We start from the raw sequence: 21,446 nt of genomic DNA on the forward strand, positions 1-21,446 counted from the left end.
ACTTTTGGGGCACCTTGACGTTTTCTTGTATTCAGTTCATTTGGAAAATTAAACTATTCCCTTCATTTCAATACAGTCCTTGCTCTGCTTGATGCTGTGGCCCTAATTGCTAAGAGCACAATATGCCGTAAGATATTGAATAGTGCATCTCACTGATAGTATTATTGGATCTTTCCAAGCATGGCTACCCTTGGTCAGCGCCACAATTACCTCCATGTGATGCTGTAATGCTGCAGAACAGGACACAGCAACACGTTCCACTGGAGGGAATCATTCCACTGATTAAATCAGTCGATAGAAACCATAAGTGAGGAATTGATCTCTGTCTTTCTCCTCTCCTCCTGTTTTACTACTGTCCTCTACCTTGGCTTCTTCCCCAGAGGGGTTTAGATTAACAATGCACTCCATAAGGCCACATGCTTTGGATGGCAAATTATAAAAAAAACAAAAAAAAAAACACATTCTCAGAGTGGGGGTTATTTATCCAGAATCAGTTCTCCAGAAAATGTATCAGCTATGTCACATTTGTGAGCCCACAATGGAGGAAAAGGGATGAAGGAAAGGCAGGTTAAAAGGGAGGTTATAAAGATGGATTGTTGGCGGGAGAAGGAGGTGGGGCTTGCAGAGTAGGGTGGATGGCGTTCCCATCTGTGAACTCCACCTTATGCACGCTTATAGGAAACCCCTTCCAGTGGTTGCACACGGCACGCAGCGCTACAAGGCTGCAGCACGACACACACACGTAGCCTGTGATGTAGGAGGATGATGACAGGAGGGAAGAGGAGGGGGGAGGGGAGGGGGAGACAGCCAGCAAGCGTGCCGAGCGAGAAAGTGAGCGGGGAGGGAGAGGGAGAGAGTGAAAGGGTGAGATAAGCAGAGAGAGCAGCATCTCTTCAGCGCATTCAGTTTGCAGTAGCTCAGGAAGCTGGAAGGCAGAGTAGACGTGGCGGAGAACACCATCACCTTACCGAAGGGGGCGACACCAAACCACACCTCTCTCTCTCTCTCTCTCTCTCTCTCTCTCTCTCACACACACACAGACACACACTCTCATACGTCACTCATGCGTTCGTGAGGAGGAGTAAGGCACAGGAGGAGGACTACCAATACACGCGCGCAGTTTTTGCTGGCTGTGCTGTGCTTTGGAGAGCTGTCTCTTGAAGACTGGACCAGAGCTTAATCCATCGCTTCATCCATCCTTTCCTTCCTCCCTGTACTCCATTCCTTCAACAGAGAAGCAGCTCTCTTATCAAATACCTTTGCTGATTGGCTCTCTGTCATTCATCTAACCTCTGATCTGTGTGTTTCTCTCTTTTGGGACAATTTCCGGCTTTCTCTCCCTTCAGCCAAGAAACCAAGAGACCATCTTAAACAGCAACTAATTATCCAACCTTTTTGACCGCAACCATGAACTTCCTCCGCCGCCGCCTTTCTGACAGCAGCTTCATGTCCAACCTGCCCAACGGATACATGTCAGACCTCCAGAGGCCTGACCCTCCTGCTCCTCCTCCACCTACTGCCTCCTCCCCTTCCCAGCAAGGTGAAGCCCCAGCAAATGCTCCTGCCCAGTCCCCGACTGTAGCTCCAGCAGCATCCCAGGTGCCAGCCAGCTCCCCCGCAACCCAGGAGCGGCGTCTGAGCCAGCAGGTTCAGCAGTCTCCACAGGCCCAGTCCTCCTCTTCTGGCGGGTCCTCTGGCTTCTTTAGCTCCTTCAGCTCCATTACCAACGCTGTCAAACAGACGGCCGCAACCGCTGCCGGGTTTGTGGAGCAGTCGGCTCCTTCCCCTTCCCTCTCCAAGAAGTTCAAGATCCTGTTGGTCATTGATGAGCCTCAGCATGAGTGGTAAGTGTTGGGATGTAAGTGATTTTAATGATGGGTTGTGTTGTCCAATTGGCTGCTGGGAAGTTGGAGTAGTTGCCGGTTATGTTGACTGGCACCGTGTTTTTCGACTTTTGGGATGCTGTACAGATTAAATGTAAAAACTGTTTGGTTTAGAGTCAGCCAGAAAGAACATGATTTACCAAAAAGCTAACTGAAGTGTTTGTTGACTGCCTCAATGTTTACTGATATATGTGGTTGCAATTGGTTTTGGACTTGAGTGACATCCTTTGTCATTGCAAGAGATGTTGGATAGTTAACCTACTTCCAATTATTTACAGATTCTGATATTCAGACATTAGTATTTGGCGATACAGAGTCCCAGTCATAAACTTGTGTGATGAAATATACTATACATGTATAATGTTAGAGGAAAAATACTGATTTCTAATATCTTGCTAGTTTCACAAATATTACACTCTGCACAACAATTTTTGCTGTTTGTTAATGTCAAACATTAATGTACCTTAAATCACAAGATTTTTTTTTTTGTGGGGGAGGTTATTGATTATGCTAGATCTCGCCATTACCAGAGACCACATTTTGGACAGTATCTGAGGCATACTGGTAAAGGTACCAGCCTTGGTACCATGTGGTGTAGTGTTGTCACATCCCAATTATTCTTTAATACCCCACATAAAATCATATGCTCTACATCATAACAGAGAAAGTCAATAATTAGAGCCTGAGTAAAGATTGTTTCACAACATAAGGTTGACATTGAAGAGGTATGAATGGAGACTCAGCAGTCAATAAGTCTGAAAGGAGCTCATTAAAAGTTTTACAGTCCTATGAAAAAAACTCCCATCTGCCAAAGAGGACTGTACATGTATGATGCTGGTATTGGGAAAACTCGAACTTCTGTCCAAGTGTCTTCTTCTGTGTGTTCTGTTTATCACTAAATGAATCGTTTCTGTTCTCTGAAGCTGCTCCCGAAATAGAAACAGTTCTACTAATCTAAGCAGACAGGCCAGCCTTTTTTTCTGGGGTTCTGGATTCACACATCCCTCCTCTCTGCACTGTCACCTGCCTTCGCCATTGTGTGTTTTACATGAGCCTTGATGACACCATGTGTGTCCACATAAATGCTATTGTCAGTGTATGTGTTTGTATTCAATGGCTATGAGTAAGTGTTTCCATGTCTTGACAAAGTTGGCTAGCAGGATGTCCTCATGCTCTCTAGTCGTACATCATACACTGTCATAGAGGAGCATGTAGAGCTGAATAAAACATTGCCTACACTACAACTGTAACGTAAGCCTCTGGCTCTGTAACAATGCTGCCATCCCCTTGCTCCTTTCTGCTCCTGCAAATCACATTTTCTAGCTATGAAGGGTTTCTGAATGGATTTTGATGATGGATTTTACAGCTATTCATTACCATCATTATCTGTGTGGCTTCATCTTGTCTCGCTTGTACTGGAGAGCGATGTGACGAAGTGGTGGCCGGATGAAACAGTTTTGACCTTTTCGCTTTAATGAAACGTTGTGGAGTGTTGTTAGATGGGGACTATTGTGTAGTAAACCACACATGAAATCATGTGTGATGATCAAAAGCATAGTTAAGGAACTGTAAAATGAGGCTGGACGTAGAGATCGTTTCTAAGATGTTTCCAAGGTTGACATTGAAGATGTGCTGAAGCAAACAAGTGGCCCTGACAAAAAATGTTGCCAGAGATGAGAATAGCTGAGATTTGGAAAATGACTCTACCCTGCATCTTGTTGGTTCCAAAGATAGATTTAACAGGCGGGTAAATCCTTTAAAAATAAATATATTAAAGCATTTTTTAGTGTAAGTAGGATACCGATTAGTCCCTCTTTGGGATTGTGCCACTGTTTGTGCCTGATACTGGGATTTAAGTGCCGGCACAAAGTGAAATGCAAATGAAGCTAAATGAGTTCTCACTAAATGGGTTCTGCACAGGGTCTCAATGCCATGTTATTGTCTTTCTTTACTGAAGTAATTGGCACAAACAGTTGCTATGTTCCATTGATTAAGTAACGTCTGAATAGCAGGCCCAGGTACATTAAATCCACCAAATGGAATTCAATGTTTAGTGCAGTGACAGTCAGTATTGTTTCCAACACAACCTACACTGGATTATCTCTAAAATGGTGCATTATTCATGTGTGGATACATCCATGAGTGCTGAAGCTTCACCACACCGTAGTGACTGAAAGTGACTGGCAGCGCTATATTATGGTAATCCTGCGTCTCTTGCTGAGAGTGTTTTGGAGGCATATGATTGGGCGGCTGCCACCATCATGATGTGGCCATGTATGAATGTGAGACACTGCAGAAAAGAGGTGCTTCAATGCATTAGGTTTCTTTAGCACAGTCATGCTTTTACAGAATATGTAAGGAGCACATATTAGAATTGTATAAATATCTGGAAATGCTTTTTAAATACATAATTATTTTAACTGTAAACTCTGTAATGTCAATGGGAATGGATGTAGAGAGGTTCAGGTTGATATTTTGTGGTTGATAACAAGTTGCTTTTGACATCCATATTGTTGTCCTTTTAAATCACTGTTGCTTGCAAATGGTGTACACCAACATTTTTAGAAAGATTTCCAACCAGAATGAACGATGTGGTTTAACTCACATGATTCAGAGGTTTCAAAAAAGAGAGTTAATTTCAACCCACCATTTGTGTTAAATGTCCAGCATGCTTAGAGATTGATAATAAAAGACTTCATGGTGATTGTTAATTCAGTACACATCTGCACTGAGTGAAACTACAATGAAGAGACGTTGCCAGTGTAAAAATTAAATTAAGGTTCTTCCAATATGCTAAATAAATGTCCATTATTTGCTCTGGTCCACACCAAAAAAATCCTTAGACACAATCACAGTTTTATTGCAGAGCAAGAGCAGTGTTACCATGCCAACAAAACATTCTAATCTTACCTTTAAGAAATATATTGTATCCTCACTTGCATAATTTTACAGACGTTCTCCCATTTTGTGTGTAAACAATATTTTCATCCAGAGACCTCTTCATAAATATTCATGTTATTATTTGTTGGGATGCTCGCAGACAGAGCTTCTCTGAAAGCCTCAGGGCCAAGGAGGCATTCTGCTTAGTGTTATTGATTTTCCACCCAGCCAAGAATGGGACTCGAGGCTCTTTGAATTGTAACTTAGAAGACGGAAAGTCACATTGAAAATGCTAATGGTCATTCTGCATGTTATCCACATCAAGGCTACATTCTGATAATTAGGGTCAGGCAGGAATACATGTTAGTTTGTATCTCCAAACAGAAAACTGAAACTGATTTTAAAGCTTTTGAAGGATTCATTCATCCTCAAGCACAATATAAAAGATGCCCTATGTTGGATGGAGCAGTTTTAATTACTATTTTATTCTTCAAGACATTTATTTGGTCAACAATCTTATCCAATAAGTGCATCATATATTGGGGTATTACAAAGATAACCTGGAGCTTTTTTTTGTCAGCTGCGAGGACTCTGTTTTTCATGACTTCAACTATTAGTGCGTGATTAAGCTATTTGAACAGCAGCTTGTGAATTTTCATTTCTGTCTTCTTTGAATTATCAATTAAAATAGAATAATTGCCTTGCACTTGTAGGGCACTACCAACCAGTCCAGTTTTAGTTTTCTCATAGTTCTTTAGTTTTTCCCATAGCCTGAAAATGTCACTGTGGCATGGTCAAGGGATTTGAGAATTCTTTACTCTAAAAACAAACAACTGTATAACAAGGCCTACTATGAACAGTAAGGGTCGCACAAAAAACCTTTAAAAATAATCATTTACATAATGGCCAAACTATAAAATCTCTGCAGACCTTGTGATTATCAGTAGACTCTCTACACTAACAAACATGTACACAAGAGGTAGTGTGGGGAGAGTGTCCACTAATCCAATAATCATTTATCTAAGAGGGATGAAAGAGAAACAATAAAGCACTGATTATAAAATCCGCTCCTGGTGTTGCGAATGGACATAAGGTCACAGTGATGTTGATCCCTGACCTTAGACCACCAATTTAATCCTTGTGTCCATTTGTTGGTGTGTACCAAATTGAAGGCAATCCCTCCAGGCAATCATACAATAATACACTGACAAGAATAGCACAAACAAATAAACACCCTAAAAATTGAAAAGAGGGATTATCAAATCTGCTTGTTTGGTTATCCCAGTTTACCATATTACCACTGTGTACCAGACCAATAGACATCTAGGAATCTGATACTAACTAGGGGGCTAAATCACCAGTTTCATCACGATACGAATCTTGCCTATATCATAAAGTCTGCCACGATACGATTTTGATTCGATTCGATTCAGGGGCCTTCATTGGAGTATATTTTGAACACATTTCTAATTCACTTTAAAAAAACTTTTTTTTTTTTTTATCAGTTTTGGCAATGTTGATATCTGAAATGGTTTGGACATTAAATTGAAAAACGACCTCTTTTGTTAACAAAACGGAACAAAGACCTGTTTCATTTTAAAATTCCACATTTTTCATGTTTAAATGCAAATGTTTTTTCATCATCAGAAGAAAACCCTATGCTTGACTTTGAAGGAGTAGTAGGGATTTGACAGATCAATGGATCATTACACCTCTAATACTAAAATGGCCATTTTACACCTCGGCTTATACAGTGCAGACAGTGCAAGACAGTTCAATAAACAGTTCAAATGGACGACTAAAATTGATAAACATACATTAAGTATTGAACATTTTCACATGTTCATTCTAATTAACTTACCTATAAGTATTCCCCACCGTGTTTTGATTTATTTATTTGGGATTGTACTGTATTACTAAGAACCTTTTTCTGTCTCTTCCTCTCCTTGTTTTCAGTTTTATCCTGGTTTCATTGGTCGTTTCCTAAATTAAATGTCTTTTAATGCCAGCTAATGTAATCCATCCAATCTTGCGTCTTTAGATTGACAATAATAGCATTAAATGGGCTCAAACGCATGCATTGCTTATTGAGGGAAACTAGACATGCTGTTATAAGCATGCAAATAGTCCCAAAAATATACAGCCCTCTACACTCAAATAGCAGTCGTTTTTTTTAACTCTCTCTGCTGCCAACAGCTCGGGCTCTCATCTCTCACATATCGACTGTGCCACATCTGATAGCTTTCTCTAACTGTGCCTCAAAAAAGAGACCTCAGTGTGAGTCCGGCAATGATGCTGCAAGATGAAAGAGTTAGTGTTTTTTTGCAGGCAGTCAGCGTGTGTTGGCTATAGACCTTATGTAACAGAGCCGAGTCCCTTTTGAGGTGGCTGAGGGAACAGACAGTGTCCTCTGGGGTGTTTCAAGGTGATGTCGGCACAGATGGAAAGAGGATTCAGAAACACGGAGGGAGAAGATCTTGGAATCTCCTTTTGTTGGTTTGTTTGGATGTCTTAGTTTGTGCTGCTCTTTCTTGTTTGCTCCACCCTCCCTGGGTCTATTTTCTCTTTGTTTCCTCTCTTAGCCTTTCATTGTGACAGTGTCTCTGTGTGGGGTTTGGAGGGAAAGTGCTCCAGGTTCATGATGCGATGAAGTAATCAGAAGAGACGTGGTGATTCAGCAGTTTCAGCCCAAAGGCCACATTTGCTCTCTTTCCTTTGCTCTCTCTCTCTCTATCTGTCTGCATATTGCGCCCTCTCTTTGACTTCCTACTCTCTATTTATGTACCAAGGACATACAGTACTCTTTACTTTCTGCCTGAGTACCACTGACTCTTTTTACCACCTGTATTGCATAAACGCCCATCAGAGGAGATGATTTTGGACTGTTGACTTTTAAATGAGTCATAGTGAAGAGGGTTTTGTTGGTTTGAATGCATGTTGATGCGCAGTTCTCTGACAAGCATGAGATTGATGGTGAATGTCACCCAGTTGTCCTGCAGCTCAAACTTGAACTTTCAAGTGCAGCTTCTTGAAAGCTAACAGATTAGCCAACACATTTACAGTTGGGTCAAACACATTATTTTTCTCAGTTATTACTGCCTCAGAAATTCTATATTCCGTTCTTTTTCAGTAAACTCTTTTTTTACATATTATCTTTATTTGATATTAAAACAGACAGGACATACATCACATTCATTACATACACACATACAAGAATCAAACAAAAGACATATAAGAGCACCAAAAACAAAGGGGAAAATGGGGGCATCAACAAATACTTAAAGGATGCTTGAAAGACATGTTAAATTGACTGGTTATACAAAAGAATGGTAATAGTTATAACAACACGTTTAATCCGCTAAGGAGTTAAAAGGCCTTTGTGTATCCCACAATCCCTCTAGGCCCTGATTAAGGTTGCATCAATTTGGCAGCAGCTCATTCCATCCCTATTAAGTCTATAAACTCTTCCGTTCTAAACTAAAAAATTTGGGGGTTCCTATTTTCAAACTTTAAAAAAAATGTCCATTTAGCATCTAGACAACATGATGTTGCAAATTGAATTCACGTCACAGATAACCCATCTATTTTGTCTCCTGTGTACATAGTAAAAGTCTTTTTTGGAGTATAGTGACCTGAAGGATATTCTCTGTGAGGGCATTGGATACAGCGGACCAGAAGGAATTCAATGCAGGGCATTCCCACAGACAGTGTAATAGGGTGCCTCTTTTATCACAGTCGGAAAAGGATGCATTCATTTTGTTACATTTAATAGGGGATGAGGAGGTATCTTTTTCTAGGTTTTATATACATTATAGTTTTTGCTGTTTTCATTCACACAGGCAGCCCATGTGAAAAATGCCTGGAAACGTTCAGTATTGCAGTGTCTGTGTCAAAGATATCAGGACACATGGTGTAGTTCATTAAGGTTTGGGCTTTACTGGCAAAACACAAGTCATACACATGAGGACGATTCAAAAATAGATAACCATAATGTATTTCCAGTGAGGAAAAAAGCATAAATCCTAATGTAAAAAAGAAGAACACCCACACATTGTCATTAACTGTAGATAATACAAATATAGGGAAAGGGATGCACTCATGAGAAATCTGGTAAACATGAGGTAAAAAGAAAAGTACTTTATAAACCTGCTGGCTAACGACATCATCATGGACAGGTGTGTAATGAGAACAGGTGCTGATAATCAAGGGACTGGTCAGGGAGACACTCAAAACAGGAAATGGCATGTGTAACTGTGATTATTACAGGTATGTTAAAATTAGCAGCTGCTGTTTTCTCTAAACCTGCTGACGGAGAAAAACAATCACATAAAAACCATAAACAGGTAAGAGGCGGTAAGACAGACAAGAGGACTGATATATTTGTTTGTGGTTGCACAGCAGAAAACAAAGTGTTTTCATTGACACAGAAATGACCTGAGTTTAATTTGAACAAGGATGTTTAGTCTGTCTATATTTGTGTGCCTGCATTCGTGCATCCACTAAAAAAAATGTTCTCCATCAGCGGAGTAGACAGGAGTACACAGAGAGAGCAGGTGGGGAGGAGGAGCCTCCTTCAGCAACTCACACACACACACACACACACACACACACACACACACACACACACACACACACACACACAGATAGATAGATACATTCACAAGCGTCTGTATACTCTGATTCTATTTTCTTCATCTCATCCAACCCTAATGTATGAAATAATTTCCCATAGGATTCTGCATTTTTCAGAGATCTGTTGTTTCTAGTTACAGCTGACTGAGTTTACTATAGTAGAGTGGTTTGGGAATAAAGTGGCTCATTGTTCAAGCTTTTTTTTCAAAATAAAAACATAACCATTGAACTCTAAGTACACTAGACTTTCACAACACACCCACATGCAGCACAGCCTTTACACTAAACTGAAGAAATGACTCGTGATTTCTAAAGGAGGAAGGTTTCACTTCATGGTATTATTATCCAAAGCTGCAGGTTACATTCCCCCACACAAACACAGGCTGAGAACGGACTTCATAACAGCCTGTAATGCCATGTTGACTTCAAAGGCATTCGATTTCTAACTGTCTTGTACCTCTCAGCTGTTGTCGGACTAGACCGGTGGCCTTTTCAGCCCAGGAAGGATGATACAATAACAGCTCCGAGGTACTAAATCTGTAACCTTGTAACTTCCAGAGAGACGTGATAGGTCAAAAGATGAGGCAAAAATAAGTCATTGTTTGACGCTATTCTAAGGTTTTTAAACAAGACTATAATTTTGTTAGAATGGGGGGGGGGGGGGGGGGGGTATGCAGCTATAAGATCTCTTAGAGGACATTTCAGGTTAGTGGTTAACAGTGTGGTGTTCATTTCTTGTGTTCTACAACCATTTATTCCTTTTGATGAATGCTTTGATACTTTCCCAGCCTAACTGTAGTTCTAGCAGTTCTGTTACTGCTTTGATCATGTCTATCATGTATTGAAAATAATCAATAAGTGGATTAAACATGAGAAAACAGACTATTTAACAAATCCAATCAACAACCGTTTGTTCATCAATTGTCTCAGTCATTAAGTCATGGGAATTTACATTTGTGACATTTTTGGACTTTCCATATTGGCAAAAAAACAATGCATTCATTTATTTAAAAAAATCAATGTAAGTACCATTTTATGTGCCATTATCTTCAATAGAAAAAACAGCCTTCATTGGTATCTTGTCCTTTTTGAGACAAAATGTGTTGGAGAATCTTCAATTGCTTTATAACCCTAAAATCTTGACAGTATTAAATCAGTGTAAGTTGTGCTCTGATTGGTAGGCTTTTGAATTAAGTAAGCAGAGAGAACTCCTATGATTCCCTTCCAGCCTCAACGTCATCTTTTGTTATTGTATTGACTGAGCGATCTATACCGTGCCTTTAAAGAAGGTACTAGGGAAAATGTTGATAATAGATGATTATGTAACTTCTGGAAAGGTTGATGCAGTTGGCCCTATCCAAAGCCTTCTGATGACAGTGATTACATCAAATATATAACATCTACAAACCTCTGAAGCAGATGAAAAAAAACAACGCCTATGACCTTACCAAGATTTGAGATGATATTGATCATGACGATGATATTTAGGATTGTTTAAATGCTGATTAGAACTCTCGAGCAGCTGTCGATGTTGTTGACCATGATATACAAAAATAAAACAAACAAACTTGTGCTTTGCCTCTGTGAACTGCCTGTCAGCACCTGTGTCTGATCGGACTTTAAGCTTGTTGGTTAGCCCTTACTGATGTTGTTTCCTCCTCTCTGGATGCTTGCTTGTGTTGTACCTACTCCCTATGTGTGTCCCTTTTGGAAAGGAGCGTCTGCTAAATGAATTGTAGAATTGTAGTGTCTTGTAGGTCATGTCTATGGAGAAAAACACATTCGTCTTTTTGTAAGTGTTAAATTTCAGACTAGATGACTGGCATCTTATATTACGGCAGTCTGGACCAAGTCAGTCTTAATAAATATGCATAATGCATCTGTCAAATAATTTGACTTTTTCTTGAGCAGATAAATAAAGGCCTTTTCATTCTCCAGTCAACGGTATGCTGGTTTTATAGTGTTGCTTTCATGATTAGCTTTTTTTCCAATTAGCCTAATACCGTCTCTGTGAGGAATACCTAAGTAAACAGAGAGCTTGCACTTGCTCCCATGAGACCTGACTATTACTGAATGCATATTGGTGGCACTGGCTTTGTCAATATTGCATTACTAATAACCAGCTTTAAAAAGAGCTTTTGTCCCTTGGGACTGTTAGGCATAAAGATCCACCATTAGCATGCGTATTTCAAAGAGGAGCAGTTAGCCTTTTAGCTAATTTGAATGTGACAGTGCAGAAACTATTCCCCCTGTGTATTGCTAATAAGATTCTCCTACAGTTAGTCTCAGTTTACGTCAGGTTTTTTTTCAACAATCACCACTGTGGCAGATATTTTGTAGACAACAAGATAGGTACAGGAGTTAGAAAGAAATAGTCATATGTGTAGAAAGCTCAACAAAGTAGGTTAAGCGACAACAGAAACTTGTAAATAGCATTTAAATAACTCAAATGACATTGCTTGTATAAACGTGTTATTAAATTATACCACACAATAATACTTTTGTAGTCGCCAGCATTTTAAAGCTAACCTGTGAGGTTAGTCTATCAGCTTTTTATGTTAGCTAACATGTTGGCTGTTTAAGCTTCCTTTTCCATGTCCCAGCATACAGTAGCCCACCCTATTGTATATAAAGCAGGAAAATAAAAGTAAGTGCTGCACTTCAAATAGTAAACATTGTTTACCACAAATTATTTTACAAAATCAACACGTATCCAATGATAGAGCCATTAGATGAAGGTCAGTGCCTCATTATAAATGCAACATATTGAGTATCTGTTTTTCTTTATTGAACTTTGCTCAGAGTGCCCTTAAAGACTTCGTCTTTTAAACAACCCCTTCATCAGATGTGGAGCCACTGTTAATGAGCAGCTGATTACCAGTTCTGTATAAATGCACAGGAGCTACTTCAGAGCACATTTGACTCATTTGAACTTTTTCATATTATATTTGCAACTGATCTGTCTTTAATTTTTAAGGAGTTTCAAATTGACATGGAGGTTACTTGAACTCAGGACCTTCTGCTTTACCAACTGAGATACAAAAGATGTAATGAGCCGTTTCCTCTGTGTAAGCTCCATTGAACTGGTAAACCCACAGAATTACCTTTACCATCTGCTGTTTGAGACTAAAATGGCATAGAGAAGAGCAACAGCTGAAAGCTAAAGCTATGTGTACAAGAATACTAAGAAAGTAGAAGTGTATTGATTTGGTCTCAGTATTTCTGATTGTGTTTGTGTTTGGTGCTTCCCTGATTTCTCGGCAGTATTCCAGGGATAAACCTGTTACGCACTGAGCATACCTAAAAGGGCTATAAACGAGACCAATCAGCATCGCAACCCCTGGTGAAACGGTGCTCTGTTGCTATGGCAACAGATGATCCTCTTCAATAATCTTTGAAAAAGGCAGTGTTGAACAGAGGCATTGATGTGATTTTACAACAAACAATTATATTTTCTGTATCAGAAGCACACGGGAATGTTACAATGAGTTGTGAATTTAGACTAAAAAAAAAACGAAGCTTTTTCCATCTCACATCTTAACCACTCCTTAATGCTGCCCCTATATCTCATTTAAGCTTCTGTAGACATTCAGGGGTAGTCATCTCAGGTCTTGAGCAGATAAAGCTGAATTGATCTTAATTATAATGTTATCATTCTATAACTAAGAAAGACTGACTCTCTGCAAATCACACAAACAACACTAAGTGGCTCAAATTGTGATTCCCTGTCATTTAATTCAACAATATATATAAATTTGGTTTGGTGCACTCTGGCGCTCACCGAAGGTCTCTGAGTGCAACTGCACTGTCTTGAGACACACATGGGGCTGTTATGACCCCCCCTCCTCCCACACCTCTTAGACAACCTGCATTTCTTTACAAGCAGAGGGTGTAAATCTGACAAAGACGTTGCAAGAAGCTAAACCACCATGTCCACTGACTATACCTACAGTAATATTATCAGATATTGCACAAATGCAACTCTGCAAGCGTCTTCAGACTGTTTTTTTTTACAAGCTGCTTGCATGTGGAGTATGTGTACGTGAATTCAACTATCGCCATGTTATCTATGTGCTGGGGCTAAATGTCTTCACTGTAGAGGGTCATTTATTAAGCTAGTTGAGCTAGGTTTGTAAGGTTCCAAATTTATAACGCTAAATTGAAGATCGAGAAGGAAAGAGACAACTTTGTTGTGTAAGAAGGATTTATTTTTATTTAAATAAAAAAGACATAACTTGAGTGAGATAACTTTCTGCATCCGGTAAAGCTGATCAACATGAGATGATGACACCGGTAATAACACAGCCCTACATTTAGTAGAAATCTATTTCAAATAATATTCATGTACACCCCGCTTCCTTTTCAGTCACTCTCCCTTTTTCTCTTGTAAGCTTCATCCGTCACCACCATCTTCTGTCTCTTAGCTTCAGCCAATGTATCACACCATACAGATATGGGCTAACTGGCCCAGAAGGCTTGATTTTTTTCTGATCTATGCCCCTCCCCTCACTTGAATTGATTGTTCATACAGCAGCTCCCAGAAGACAGCAGACTTAAGGGAGTTCCAACCCTGCCAACTTTCTCACCTCCACACACCTGGCAGACAGCTGTGTGAAGTGGCTGTGAAGGTCAGGTTATCAGTTTCTAAAATGTACGAATGTAAAGCTCTGTAAAGCACTCCTGTTGAAGCAAACTGGCCCCTTAAGTGCAGTACTGAGCTGTGACATGATATTGATGTAGTAACCATAAAGTCATGTTAGCTACTTGTGCACTTGTGAAATGTATTATTTTACAAACGTTCAAAATTTGAGCTATTAGCTCACTCCTTCATTTGCATCAGAAAATCATTTTCATGCTATTAATGTTTGCAAGGGATCAGCCACGCTCAATGGGCACACATGCAGAAAAACAACTTTCTTAGCAAAAGCGCCTGGCGAGCAACTCTATGGTTGCCGTGTGAATGGGACATCTGCACCATGATAATTCAGTCTCATTTGGACCTCATTTTAGCAAAAAGGCAGAGACTGGAAAAGTGTAGTGCTGGGTAGTTTGACATCTGCTGCTTGTGGTTATCTTGAGACCAAATTTGAGCAAATATAACTGGTTTGAAGAATAGGACTACCAGGGCTGTAAAAAATGAGTCTGTGATTTTTTTTTTTTAATGCAATCATACTAACATAACTGATGTTTAAACTGAACAGATTATAACATCAGTCATGCCACAAAGTGCTGGGATCAGGTGGGGATGCTGCTCCCATGGAATATGTTAGTGTTTATGTTATGATACTATGATCATGTCATCACTAAAGTTGTCTGATAGTGACGGTTCAAAGCATTCACTTTTTTACACTGTGGAGTCAAATGTGCAGTGTTGCCCTCAACAATATTTCAGTGAAGTGTTTCTTTACTGTGTTTTATTAAGTAACGAGCCACCTACTCAAAAACGGTAGTATTATAACATTTTAATGTGTGATAAATTTAGAATGCATTGAACACTGCTGATGAATCAGACTCTGGTCCCAATCACAAGAAAGCAGGATTGGTGATTGTTTGCATAGAATGAGTAAAATGTAAATAAACAAATCATTGAACGGCGTTACGGAGCTTGTAACATCAAGGTTCTTACAGAAAGCTACTGAACAAGCTTATTATACATTTGTTATGGATTGAAAAACAATTATAATGCTGGTTGATAATGTGGGGGCGCCAGTGGACTAGTGGTTGGTGTTTGTGCCGCATGTACAGAGGCTTAAGTCTAGGGCAGTGGCGGCGGCCGGGTTCAAATCCGACCTGTAGTTCCCTTCCAAAAACAAGTCTTTAAAAAATCATTTTTAATATTAAAGAAAATGTGTTGCAAGGAGACAAAACTAGATGTTAAACATACAAATGAAAATAAGAGGGCCAAGGTCTCACAAGGTCAGAAGAGAGAACAAAGCAGCAGCAGTAGATGTTTGTGACATTAATTAAATACTTAATCTCCAAAATTAAAAATGTTTTGCCATAAAGTCAAAAATATTCCACCTAATTTTAAAAAATGTGTCATGTTCATAGACTCGTGTCCAAGACTGCTGACTGAAGTCCATCTGCTCATGCAAAAATAGACGTTAAGCTCTAAATAAACCAGAATTTCCCCTCTGGGATTAATAAAGTATATAAAAAAATCAAAATGTTAAGTCTGTTGTTTTTGATCAGTTAGTACTGATGCTGGGGAGGATTGCTCCTAAATTGGATTGGACTGAATTTCCTCTTCCTCGTTTTGAATGTCCACCTGTCTTTTTGTGTTTTTTTGCACATATATAGATTTTCGATAGCTTACAAGTAGCTTTTCTTTTCATCCACTCTCACCAGAGACGCTGCTTCAAACAAGCCAAAATGCAGGTGTATTAACTGTGTGAAATTATGCATGAAAAGAGTAAGCTTGTATTTGTTGCCCTGCTCCTGCTGAAAATGAAACCGTTTTTAACAAGTCGAAATGACGGCTCAATTCCTCAATGCAATCACAAAAAGGCTAGAATCTGTGTCAGCTTAATGAAGCATTTAATAAGAAGACATAGTTAATGAAAAACAATAAGGAAGATAGATATCTCGCATTTAAGTCTTGTTAAATCCATCATATTCTTTTAAATATTTACAATACAGTTTAAAACGTTAGTCTGTGTTGTCTTAAGGAAGTCATTGACCAATGAATTGCATTTTCTCATTTGTCTTTAGTTTATGAAGCTTTGAAAAAGGAGAATGTGTGTGTGTAATTTGTGGGAGGAAAGAGTGTTGGCTCTTAATGTGATTTTATCACCAGCGGAGGAGAGGAAGTTTTAAGGCAAACACAAATATTAAACTAATTTCTTAAGTGTGATTACAGCTGGGCAAAGTAGCCAGCAATCAAATCCGAGTCAGTTTTAATAATAGTTGATAGGTGCTCTGTGTAAAAGCCATTAAAGTCATTCATGCAGAGAAGCACTGTTGTTAACAACATGACATCAGATAAAACAATTCTCAGGATCCTTCTCTCCCTTTTGTTCGTTCTTACTTTTAAATTATTTCCTATCAGTAATCATATTTACAACAGGATCATATCAGCAGTGTGGACGCATAAAAGAAAAAAAGAATAGATAAACTAGTTCTACCAGAACTACATGCAGTCACAAAATACACAATGCTTCACTGTTAAGTGTTGTCGTGTTCATTATTTATAAGTTATGTACCCTAATTGGATTTGTGAAGATGGATGATGCTGTAAAACTGTCTCCAGGCTGCCAGACTTGTCTATACTCCCTGATAAATCACACATTTCTTAACATTCTCCAGAGTAAAATTACAGCAAGGAGGTGTAAATGACTATAAGCCCACATTTTATATTTCTAAGATTTTCCCTATTAGCAATTTTCTTTTCAAAGTTGACTTTTTCCAGGTGTACGTTCACTTTTATTCCAAGTAAGGAGACACACTCTGTGACCGGCTTATTATTAGTTCATTTGACCAAATAGAGCACGGATGACGAGGACCTCAATCTTAAACTATCTAAAAAGATATTTTTTTTCTTCAAACAAATATTTAATAAGGAAAATATGTCATGACTGCGATGGTTTTTCACTGCTTTCATAACTTCTTCACAAAGATACTCATCTCTTCTATCCCAGTTGGAAACATAATAATTGGATTGTTTTCTTTGCAAGAAGCTGGCACACAACATGTGCTGCGTCGTTGTTGTCGTCCATGTTGGACATTTGCATGCTATTTAAAGTGCTCAGAGCATTGTGCTTTCCGTAAGCCTCACAGAAGTCGGTGCTTATCTGTTCTCAGGGAAATGTGTTCAACTGTTTTTTTTTTTTGACTGAGAAAACAGTCGAAACAAATTTAGATGCTTTGTGAATAACTTTTATCTTTAACAGGATCTCGTCTTTAACTTTAAGGGGAAATTTAGCTGCAGCGTGTTCCAGCTCCAGCTGTCTGTCACTGTGGCTCAAACTTTTCTAAGTTCTGTTTTCGTCATACCCTGCTGTCACTCTCGACTCTTCCGGTGATTTTTCCCCTTTGAATGCTGATTCAAGCTCGGTTTTGTCGGGATCTGATGGTTTTAAAACCGTTTTACCAAACGTGTTCTTCATTTGAGAAAACCTGCGCTAAGATCTGTGTGGGAGTGTACAATTCGAGAGTAGCAAGCGCTTGCTGGAGAGACAGCAGTGAAGCCGTCGGCTGCCTTTTAACTATGACACACAAGCTCTTATGATACGTTGATGCTGTAGCAGTTATTAGCGCTACGTTTTTAAAATAATGACAAAACACCGGTATGACAGGAAAGCGCTGTGAAATTGAGAATGTGTTACTTGTCTATTCTTTTTCAGGCAGTATTTTAACTGACCCGAGCAGGCCAGCTGAACGTGCAATCAGGGCCAGTTATAATGTCGAGCCCTGCTTGTGCACTAGGGCCCGTCAAAACAGCTTGCACGGGGGCCCATTGTGACTACCTTATGCCACTGACAAGAGAGCATGGTAATCCACAGTAGTGAAAAAAATGGCATTGGAGGGTAATGGACAATATACCCAAAGGCAGCTATGGAAGTACTTAACGTGACTTTTTCTTAGCTGGTGTATTTAACATGCTTAGCTTTTAAGTGGTGAGGTCATAAGGACACTGCTGGCTAGGCAGTAACAAGGCAGACATTTAAAGACATTCTAGCGAGCAACTAGCTCTCAGTGCAGCAAATGTGAAGGGATAATGACGACATTAAAAGAATATTAAAAGTGAACCAAAAGCTACACGACCAAAATCTCAATATATCGATCTACCCTCGACCAAAATAATAACTTCCATGGCCTCCGTGATTCCTCACAAATTTCAGCAAACATGTCACAACTCCTTGAATCAAAGCTTTCTGGAAAATGTCAACAAGTGGAGCACATTTATAATGAACCTGAATAATATATAATGAAATGATTCTTTCATTATTTATTACTTTATCTACACATGAATTCAGGTTAGCACATGATGATTTGAGTTGTTCAACTATGATTACAGGTCAGGCAGGAACCCCATAATTGGCTTAGAGAAATAGTGCTCTCAAATTAGCTAAATTTGCACATTTTCTCACGCTGTCCTTTCATTCGAGAGGTTCTTGCATTTTGCCCATGTGTTCCTTGTGTCCAGAGTGTAGCTGCTTATGCCACAAATCTGCACTCTAAGTACACATAATTTGATCAGCGTTGCAGTGCAATAAGCTGACTGGGCTGCTGGTTTTTCCCCTTGTGCCTGTCCTGTATGTTGCCCACTAAGAGCACTGCACAGACCTTTGGAAAGAAGCACCTAGCTAATGGCATATAACTCTCCTGTGAGATTAAAAACAGAGCTCCTAAATTAATTCTGAGCTTTCTGCTGTGATTCCCTCTGGCAGAATTTAGACGGAGAGTCATTTCTGCTCAGTTGCTTCCCTTTTCTCTGCTTCACTTTGAGAAGAGACGGTTCAGCTTGGCTTTGTTTTGCCTCGATTAGGCCGGGGTCGATGTGAACTGAAGCTCTGTTAGTTTAAGAGTCAGTTGAGATTTGGTGGGGGTGCGTTTACTCCGATAAATAGAAGAAGGAAGGAGTGGGAGGAGGAATTGGACAGAAGCCGGGAAGAAGAATGAGCGTAATGACAGAAAATGTTTGGGTGGAAAGAGAGAGAGAGAGATAAAGATGAAAGAGAAAAGATGGAGAGAAAATTAGCTCAGCAGAAGAAGAGATTGTCGATCCCCCCGTTTCACATCCATAACCATTAGTTACTTATGGTGTATAACAAGAAGCTGTATCAAACGGGGCTCCAGGCTTTTCCTCCCCTGGTAACAATCTCTCCGTGTCTGTTGCCCTCGCCTCATCTTGCTTTCTCTTGCTGTCTCATTTCAATCCATATAATTAGAGGTTCAATCCATCAAAAGATCAGATAGGCTTAAAGCCAGCCTGAGCCACTGGCTGCTCGGCTCAACACTGACTCGTTGATGCTGCCCACACATTTGTTGCCAACATTTTTTTACAGAAAAACATTGGATACAGTACAAGACGTTTCCTATGCCTAGAATGTGTTTAACCAAGGGCTAGTGTGAAACATGAACCCTTTTACCAAACCAACATGGCCTTAATGGCTATTATTAAAAATGCAAAAGTAAATTTACAGGATCCACATAAACCATGAACGCATAGGACGATGAAGGCAAGACAGAACATGTTATCAACATAAATGTCCCTCTGGGGAAATAAAGTGGTATTTGAATTCCTGATATGAAGGTAGTATTTTCAAATAACATTTATGTCATCCATTATTCCAAGCCTCAATGTGAATAGGTCACAAATGCAGTATTCAAGAAAAATCTTGAAAATCATCCATGTTCATTATTTAGTCAAATATCAGTGAAAGTCAATAGAAAGTATTTTTCAAAACATAAAATCAATCATTTGAGTGATTAAATATGAGGTTTGAGTTACAGATTATATATATATATATATATATATATATATATACAAGTCTTCAAAAATAGTATCTGCCATCGGGTCGGAGATACAGAACCCTGACCTGGAAGAGAGCACGCGTCAAAGAGAGCCTTTTCCCCTCAGCAATTGAAGACCTAAACAAACTTCCACGCAGACTGGCCCCTTCTTTGCTGTGTGTTTTTCTACCTACTGTATGGCATGTGTTTCTACCTGTGTTATATGTTTTCTTTATGTGCACCAACCGTGCAGAGCTGCAAATCAGTGACAACAAATTTCACCCTGGGGGACAATGAAGTATTGTATTGTATCTTAATTGGAGATCATTACTAAAGCTTTTTCGGATGCATTTTACTTTTATTTAAATTACTAATTTAAATACCACATGAGCATCTGTTGATACTCAAGTGATACTGTAACACTGGTGCCAGAAAAATAAAAACATAATATTGGAGTGAATCTTTGACCCCTGACATTTGCTTTGAATAATGTTGCTCTCTTTACTAGCGTCACCACCCAGGCTCATTGAGCTGGACTAACAGGGAGACCACACAGTTTTAAAGTTATTTAATCAATAATGTATTTAAATACTAAGGCATAATACCCTAATAACAGAATATACAGTCTGTAAATCAGTGGTGATTGCTATGGTGAATGTGTGTGGGATGTTGTGGAGGCAAAATAAAGACCACAAAGTGTTGACAAGAGAGATCGAGAGAGCGAGAGAGAGACTGAGGCCCAGCCTGCCCAGGTGCATGACATCAGATTAAGTGGCTCCGCCCCTTTCTACCTGAAAGCAACCTGAGGAAAACTAGCAACACATGTTTTGTTTTAATTGTCATTTTAGGCAGCAGCATAGGCAGATACCAATACTTGTAATGTATCTAAAACGATATCGGAAACATTATTATTCAGTAAGCAGATATATTAAAAGTGGAGTGTAAAATATATTAAAAATAACCCTTTTATTGAACTAAAAGTATGTGTCTACCTGCTTTTGGATAATTCAGTGCATGAAGTGATACGGAACAATGCAAACATGATTTACATTTTTTGATCCAGGTATGCACAATTGAGTTTTTACTTAAGCTCAGAAACAGTGTCTCAAATATTTATGGTCCATAAGATTTCTGCTTGTTGATTCACACCCTACATTTTAATGTCTTTTCAGCCAAATCTAGTCGTCACTGGAGGAAAGAAATAATAAGCTTTGACAGTGTTTGACGAGAGGGCGTTCTACAGGAGCTGGGGATGCGTTTGTAATATTAATCAGATAAAGTGTTTTGTGAAAGATGAAGTGGTTAGATAATGACAAAGCCCTGACCTTGGTTCCATAGTGTTCATCACTTTCTGCAGCCGGCTGTCAAGAGAAAGGACGCATAGAACAACATAAGCAAAATACATGCGCTGGCATACCATACGGATATTATCTCCCAACACGCATCCATCCAAAATGAGTTCTGCATTGTCTGCTGCAGTTAGTGTCTGCTCCAACCCGTTATGCACGCTCAAAGAATTAAATTAAATGAGGTAGAGAACCTGTCTCTGTAACATACTCAAACTGAGCCTCTCTAGAACATGTGATTTTGATTTGG

At 39.3% G+C, this 21,446-nt stretch overlaps 1 protein-coding gene across 2 annotated transcripts in view; it reads left to right on the top strand.

Moving 5' to 3' along the window:
• The first annotated feature begins 836 nt into the window (after positions 1–836).
• syn2b (synapsin IIb) overlaps positions 837–21,446 on the top strand; it is an 87,998-nt gene continuing 67,388 nt past the window's right edge. The window contains exons 1-2 of one of the 2 annotated variants that reach the window (XM_065954713.1): positions 837–1,213; positions 1,347–1,844. In XM_065954713.1, the coding sequence (XP_065810785.1) occupies positions 1,408–1,844 (437 nt within the window). In that variant the 5' untranslated portion in view covers positions 837–1,213; positions 1,347–1,407. Of the gene's footprint in view, positions 1,845–21,446 lie in introns of both variants that reach the window. The other variant, XM_020629085.3, reaches the window with a different exon arrangement.

Source organism: Labrus bergylta, chromosome 5, assembly GCF_963930695.1.
Source record: "Labrus bergylta chromosome 5, fLabBer1.1, whole genome shotgun sequence".
Lineage (NCBI taxonomy): Eukaryota > Metazoa > Chordata > Actinopteri > Labriformes > Labridae > Labrus > Labrus bergylta.